We start from the raw sequence: 8230 nt of genomic DNA on the forward strand, positions 1-8230 counted from the left end.
CTTACCCAGTATATGTGTCTAATATCTAATCAGAATATGTCTCTACACCTGATATCAGAACATGTCTCTACACCTGATATCAGAACATGTCTCTACACCCGATATCAGAGTATGTCTCTACACCCGATATCGGAACATGTCTCTACACCCGATATCGGAACATGTCTCTACACCCGATATCAGAACATGTCTCTACACCCGATATCAGAACATGTCTCTACACCTGATATCAGAACATGTCTCTACACCCGATATCGGAACATGTCTCTACACCCGATATCGGAACATGTCTCTACACCCGATATCGGAACATGCCTCTCCACCTGATATCGGAACATGTCTCTACACCTGATATCAGAACATGTCTCTACACCTGATATCAGAAAATGTCTCTACACCTGATATCAGAACATGTCTCTACACCTGATATCAGAACATGTCTCTACACCTGATATCAGACACACTAACTAAGTAACACTGCAGTGAGATATCGGGTCTTGTTTTTAGACAATGCATAATCTTGTTCAGTCAAAATATCTTATTTTGAGTTGTATCTCAGATGAAACACATATTTATTTATTTATTAGGAAATCACCAACTGACATCAGAAACAGAACACTTTTGAGTATTTGCGGCTTATATTGTAACAAAATGTCCTGATTCTGGTGAAAAATAGCTCAAAATGAGTTCTCCCAGCTAATTACAAGATCTGATTTATCTAATTACCCCTCCTTATTTTAAGAAATCTTACCAAGCACATTTTCTCTTGGCAGATTTTTGGACTTATTTCAAGTGAAAACAGCTTATTTTCATTATCGTTTAACTAGTTTTTGGGGTAGCATTTTCTCCAGTGTAAGTGAAGGCAACTTCTCATCACATCACCCATCAACACAGCATTAAAACGTATATTTTCCTTCACCTCCACACATCCGGAGTAGAAGGGCTGGTCTCCGTGTTGCTCCTGCAGCATGGGCACCACGGTGCTGGAGTACAGGCTCCACCAGTCCTGCAGGAAGGTGGGGTGCGTGGTGGCGTCGTCCGCACTGCCTGTGATCTGTCTGGATGTGGTGTTGTACGTGTAGCTCCACGGCTTGGTCTTCCCCAGGAAATGCACCACCTTGGCATTGCCACCATATCTGAAATGAGATGTTTTTTATTGTGGATTAAGTTCGGATGTCTCATTTAAATGATAGCTATACAAGTCATTCTGATTCAGAAAACATTACCCAGTCACTTGAAATAAAACAGCCCCACACTTAAGACTAACTTTTCGAACCGCTTTTGACTTCAACTAGCGGTTTCTCAAACTTACATACCCTACATTTAACAAACAAAGGCTGAACTGTTTTATAACCTTAAAGGTAGGGTATGTAAGTTTGAGAAACCGGCTCGAGATACACTTTGTTGTGTGTGTTGGAGGAGGGGCTCTGTAAGGAAGTGATTTTCTCCGGTCGTGTATTTTCAAATTCTAGCGATCTCGAGACTGTTTCTCAAACTTACCTACCCTACCTTTAACTAACAAAGGTTTTATAACCTGAGGCCCTTTCTGTACTTCTTCTGATCTTGGCATCCGCTCACTCAAAATGAACACATCTACTGATAATTAGCAAAGAGACCATTTTCTCTCCAACACTGGAAACTGAAATTCAATAACACACATGATAAACTATTTTTTAAACTACACATTGTACGATGTCTAAGGAGGCAGGTTGACCAATCACAACAGAGCCGGCAAGCTAACCAATCAGAGCAGACTGGGCTCTGGTTTCAGACAGTATGAGAAAAATAAGGAGCTTTTTGAACATTAAATTACTGTCCCAGGAGAGACACTAAGTGCATAATAGCAACCGTTTAAAGGTTTCACAATGTGTTTTTCTAATGGTATTATCCTGCTTGTTATTATAAACCCTGCCAACACTTACAGATACACATTTCTTCATAGATTGGCAAACTGCACAGGAATACATCAGAATCAGGCCCTGGGGAGGGTTGCTTTGTTGCGTTTGCCAGACCTTTAACTACCATCGTTGAAAACAAACAAGCAAGCACACGCTCGGCAGCCCCTCATTTGGATTCCAGCAAATGTCAAACTAAGAGCTTGTTGGTGAGGTTTGTTGCTAAGGAGGCGAGGGGTTAAGAGGCACGATGTGCACAATGCCCCGTCCTGAAGGAGGGGGACATAAAAAGGGTCTCCAAATACACCGCTCTATTTTAGGATTTAGTTTCAGCTGTTGGAGCTCAGGGGGGGATATCAGACCCAGAGCCCCGCTGGGCGACGCTGCTCATCTCGCTCGTAACCCGATGACGTCATGATGTGACGTCATGTGATCCAGTGTCTACTTACAGATTGGCTTTGCATCCATTAAGCATGATTTCAGCCACAGACAGACTCTCTGCTGTCTCACTGGAGCAGCTCATACTACAAACACACACTCACTGCTTGAATGCTGGAAGGTAGGTGTAGATGGCGATGCTGCTCAGGTTGTAGATGAAGGGGAGGTGTTTGGATATGTCAGCTGTTGACCAGTCATTGAAGAAGCTGTTCAAAACCCCCTGGTCTCCTCCTGAGAGAGAGAGAGAGAGAGAGAGAGAGAGAGAGACATCAACACACAGAGAGTACTTGACAGTTCCCTGGCTAATCCCCACAGGGGTGACGAGTTATTCCTCTCATGAGACAAAGATTGATGCCTACCATTTGCTCACTGACTGAAACTATGCTTGTTGCAAAGACAAACTCTGCTTCGCAACACCAGAAGCCTTTCAACAGGCTGTGGTGTCATAGCCTGTAAATAGATGGCAGATGTAGTTGAATTGCTCCATCATAGTTGTGTCAAGTAAAGCAGTTAAATGGTCAAACCGTACAGTGACATAAAATGGATTTGCACAACTAATGCAATATGAACACGTCTAAAATACATTAGCTTTTTGTTAGTGTAGTAGTAGTCTATGCACAGCAGCAGCTAAATGATTCATGCATCACCAAGCTGCTAACTTTCTGTCACTGTGTTGCTGGACAGGTAGCATACAGTCCGTTTATCAGAGCTTTTTCACAGAAAACATCCGCTAACTGTCAAAAGCTAGTGAAACCATAGTGTATTCAACAGAAGTAATCCGTTCAATCTGCAGTTTCAAATGAGTTTAAAATATGTAGAGCACATTAAAGCATTATGTGCCATTTGAGACACACATACTTAACGGTGCAAGCAGACATTGGGCTGCATGCGACGCTTGTCCCTGTGCAGAAACTCAGTGAGCAGTTCTAAAGTCTCAGGAAGGGTTCACATCACAAATACTGCAAGTCTTTATCCGTAGTGTGAACATGTTGGGAAAACTATGATGGCGTAACAGGTCTCTTTAGAAATGCGTCTTACGAAAGTGTCTGACAGGTTTAGCACATGACCGGATGGCTCCTTTGAAAAGCTGTGAGACTTTAGTGAAATGATCTGTGCTCCTTCAACGGCCAGATTCATTAGAGCTTCCGCGGACACCGCTCCATTACTCAGATCAGTCCAGGCATGCTGGGAGAGAAATGCTCCCACACATATAGGTCTACTACTGCTGGGGTCATTTAGAAAGTATCTGACTTAGTAGTAGAGTAAGAACTGAATACGTTTCCCTTCACAATCCTATCATATGACTTCTTTCAGTACAGTGTAGGTATATTGATCTCTGTCTGTACAGAGCGTTAAAGGGCAGGATGTGCTGAACACGCCTGACACATGTGAGTTAGTGTTGACACTCTACTCTGCCCTCCTCTCTGGAGGAGGAATACCACGGATCATTGTGTTGGTGGAGGCCCACGGGGTATATGTCATGTATGTAGAAAGCGTAGGTTCTCTGTCTGAACCACCACAGGGTGAGGGGTCATCTTATCTTATATTTGACGAAGATTGAAGCCTGCTATGTGCTCACTGACACTCATGTAAGTCAAAGTCTGCAAAGAGACACCAAAAACCTTTACAGTTGTAGTGTCACAGCCTCTATTGATCACATACATCCTAATGTTAAAGGTGGGGTAGGTAATTCACTTCAGATACACTTTGTTATATTCCATGGAATGCTCTTAACATCCAGATAGCAATGAATATCTGAAATGCTTTGACAATAAATCCATAAAGAAATATCATCTGTGGAAGCCGTGGCACTGTAAAAAGCTCGACCAATCATCTGAGCCGGCCCGGCTAAAGTAACTGGATGGCCTACCTGCCTGTCAGCCTTCCATCTGTGCACATCTGTGCACAAACTTATCTCGTGCCCTCATTGGTCATGTGCGCGTTCGTGTGTGTTGGAGGAGGGGCTCTGGAAGGAAGTGGCAGATTTGTTCCGGCTGCGTATTTTCAAATTCTAGCGCACTCGAGCTGGTTTCTCCATTCTTACCTATCCCACCTTTAAAGCAACACAGCTCAAATGTGTTGCTCAACATGCAGTACAGTAAGAGAAACTGTGGATCTGCACATTAAATGTATCACTAACATACATACTACATGGTCTAGTAGTCAAAGCCTCTATGAAGAGCTGTAGCAGAGGACGCACTAGGGCTGGAAAGTATGTGATCCTGATTCAGCATGTTTCCTAGATAAAAGAAATAATGAAGAAAATGCTGCCCTCTGCTGTTGGAAATCAATACTCACAATGTGTGGAATTTAATGTTATTATTCTCCTCCATTACCAAGCAGTGAAAACCCTGTTCTGGCGCAGTGGACCCTGAAGGTTGGATAAGCTTGGGACTTGTATATTCCAAGTTGTAATTAAGTTTAGGCGAGTTAAAACCAGATTCAATAGAGTTTCAAATCTGGAACCAACTAAAAAACCAGACTCATTGACTATTCATTGGTCCTAAAGTGATTGATACTGGCACACGACGAGATGCTGTCCTTTGATGGCACATGTAGTTCCTAAAAAGCACAGAACTGCAGTTTGTGAAACCGCTGCTGCTGCAGTTTTAAATAACACGCATAGCTGGTGTTTGTCTGAACCCACAACCTCTGCGGAGAGACACTTTAAACGAGGCTTCATTTTGAGGGGATGAGCAGGGCTCTGAAAGAATGTGCTTGTGACCGAGCCAGCTTGTGTTGGCAGCGGCGAAGTCCAGAGCCTCCGGGTCCAACCTCTGAAATTATTTTCCTGTTGTCTTTCCTCAGCTATTTTTCAATATCATCCAGAGAGCTGCCCGTGGAGGTTATGTCTTCCTTATAGCAGAGTGGAAATGAAATGCTAAAGGTCAACTCATGCTCCAGAGCACATGAAAGACCATCACGGCTATAAATAAGACCGCTCGACTCTTAGCCGGCCACAGGCACACAGACGCTCACATCCTACAGACATTCTGGATGCTAAAGCTGAAATTAAAACACAATTACCGCTTCACGGATGTTTACTGATCCAGTTAAGTTTACATCCTTATCTGTACCCTAGACTCATAATATAGGAAGTGGAGATTAAAGGAAGAGGTATTAAGTGTGTATTTTGGGGAAATGGAAGTCATTATATGGACATGTTTGGTACAGAGAGTTGGAAAACAGAATGCCAAAGACTTCCAATAATTATAATGACACTTGTGACAAACATGCTTCTCTATCCTGAAAAAAAAAAAAAGTATTTTGTCTGCGGTTGTGTATTATAAGTTACATCCTTATCGGTGTAGATTCAAAATATAGGAAATGGAGATATAAATGAATTAAAATAGAAAATGTTTATTTTGTAATTGCCAAAGAACTACAAACAACATCTTTTGTCTGGGGTTGTGTTGGAAAAAAACCTCTTATGTTAGCCAGGATAATTCGGCACTTGAAAGCGTTGGCACCGACTGAGCAAACTAATTGGTTCTCCGATGGACTCTCGCTGACGGATTGATTTGAACAGTGTCAGAAAACAAAACAGCTTGTCATTTAATGTTAAAAAAGCTTCACAGCCTCCAACAAGGACGAGCGCGCTTTGAGTCTCATCCTGTTCGGTTTGTTTCGGGGCTCTTTCAGCGCCCTGAGGAAACAATGACTTTGGTCCGAGTCCAGACGTCCACATCTCACGCTCTCTAACGCTGAATGGAGTTATCCGTTGTTCTCGTCCAATCATCATCAAGTACGACGGTTTGGTAACAAAATCATGTCCTTAATTTGTGGTTAAACGACAAAGTAATTTACTACATTTCTCGTTTAAAAACACTTTGTGTCACACCCCTCTTTTAAAATGGCATTACAGAAGCAGAGCTGCGCTTAGAGTTCAGGCAGAGTAGTAAACTATTAATACTTTTACAAACATAATAAATCTAATATCTATTCGTGGAGTTATCATGTCCCAATGTTTGGTTGAGCCTCGTACTGAAGTTCTTACTATTCTCAGTGTTTAATGAAGCTTAATGTGAAGGCATGTCCTCATGGAAAAAGATTGACTCGATTCTTCTTCCAAAAATGCCAATGGCTGAATCAAGTGTGAAGATTCCAGCTGTTTTATGTAATGTGCAAAAACTCGTTGGACTTTTCCTGTTAATCCAAGCTGATGAATCTGCATTACATAAGAACAGCAACAGCCCACACGTATGAACCAATGATCTTTCCAGGTGCTGAACACTGAACCTGATATGAAGCCAAGGGGAAGACCACAATTCAGTTACAGTACGCCTCGTGGAAAGGAGCTGCTGAATGTCAAACAGTCCCTGTGCAAAACCAGGCCTCTCAAATTTAGCTTGCCCCCCCCCCCCCCCTCACCGAGCCCCTGAGCCCCTGAGAATAACTCTGAGAGGGACAGTCAGTGACAGGAGGGCCTTGTGTCTGGGCTCGGTAAAAAGGCGTACTTAGAGCAAGATAAACAAGCTCCGTTTAACTTCATGATACCAAGAACTCAGTGTTACCCAAGGCTGGTCAGACCCTCAATGTGTGAGCACTGAAAACAGACTTCACTGGTGGTAAACCAGAAATAGCTGCCATTCTAGGGATATTAGATCCTTTCTTGTGAGGCGTTCGGCAAAAAATGTGATGAGTCTTTTTTAAAGAGAAACTTTAGATGCCACAAATATTTGTCTTACCCAATACCAACAAGCAGAACACGTTTTAAGGATAACTGAACGTGGGTAGACCCATTTAAAAAGAGGTTGGAATATCTTTTGAAAATGGCTGGAAACAGCGAGCGTAGTTAGCCAAGGTTAAAATCAAACCGACCAATCAGCACACACATTTTGTTTTCATACAAAAGCCAATAGAAAAGTCAGGTTATACTTTTTTTAAGGGAGGATTTTTAGTCAGCACTTTGATGGATATTATAATCTATCCTAATTTAAAGTAAGGATGCAACTTCTCCATATAACTGATTAAACTACACTTACTGAGTATTTTCAATTCCTAGTTCAGTCTGTGATTGGTCGACTGCTTAGAGATGTCCCGCCCCTTAGCCTATTCTATCATGTACAATGTGTTGAGTGCTAGCCAATAGAAGTGTGTGTTACATAGTGATATCACTGTTATGGAAGTAAACAAAGTCAAATGGAGGCGTTTCAGGCAGGGGGGGGGGCAGGGAGAAAGAAACCTTTGAATTTAAGCCTTTGCAGTAAAACCTATATAAAAACACACTACAGGAAATGGGAAAACTCCTTAAAAGCAGAATACGGCCTCTTTAACGAGCCGTTTTTCCCGCAGGTAGCGACGAAACTTGCAGGGAGCAAAGAGAAAACATTGCGCCATGTGAAAAGTCTTCTGGACTTACCGTCGAAGCTGCCGTGGTCTGTACAGTGCTGGAGCAGTTTGCCGTAGGTCTCCAGAGAGGGACGGAATACAAACACACCGGAGTTGAAGCAGTCGGGCCAGCCGGGGTCAGGAGCCGCCGACAGCTCCTCTCTGTTGAACAGCTCATCGATATTTGAGAGCACCTAGGATCAAATAGACAATAAATAGTAGCACCTTGAATTCTTCTCGCTTCAAGGTCACCCTATTAGACAAAATCCACTTCTCCATGTCTCTTCTACATCAACATGTGTCCCCTCTTCTTCATGTCTCTTCTACATCAACATGTGTCCCCTCTTCTTCATGTCTCTTCTACATCAACATGTGTCCCCTCTTCTTCATGTCTCTTCTACATCAACATGTGTCCCCTCTTCTCCATGTCTCTTCTACATCAACATGTGTCCCCTCTTCTTCATGTCTCTTCTACATCAACATGTGTCCCCTCTTCTTCATGTCTCTTCTACATCAACATGTGTCCCCTCTTCTTCATGTCTCTTCTACATCAACATGTGTCCCCT

The 8230-nt window shown here is 42.7% G+C and overlaps 1 protein-coding gene across 1 annotated transcript in view; it reads right to left on the reverse strand.

The window, feature by feature from the left end:
* The window catches only part of LOC104961965 (glycogenin-1-like), a gene marked incomplete at its 5' end in the record, with an annotated part of 10069 nt that extends 2211 nt beyond the window's left edge, over positions 1-7858 (reverse strand). Inside the window, 3 exons of the mRNA XM_010790335.1 lie at positions 920-1136; positions 2438-2564; positions 7696-7858. Coding sequence (XP_010788637.1) covers positions 920-1136; positions 2438-2564; positions 7696-7858 — 507 coding nt within the window. The remainder of the gene's footprint in view (positions 1-919; positions 1137-2437; positions 2565-7695) is intronic.
* Positions 7859-8230: the final 372 nt, after the last annotated feature.

The sequence above is a fragment of the Notothenia coriiceps genome, unplaced genomic scaffold (assembly GCF_000735185.1).
Source record: "Notothenia coriiceps isolate Sejong01 unplaced genomic scaffold, NC01 NC01_scaffold00034093, whole genome shotgun sequence".
NCBI classification, from domain to species: domain Eukaryota; kingdom Metazoa; phylum Chordata; class Actinopteri; order Perciformes; family Nototheniidae; genus Notothenia; species Notothenia coriiceps.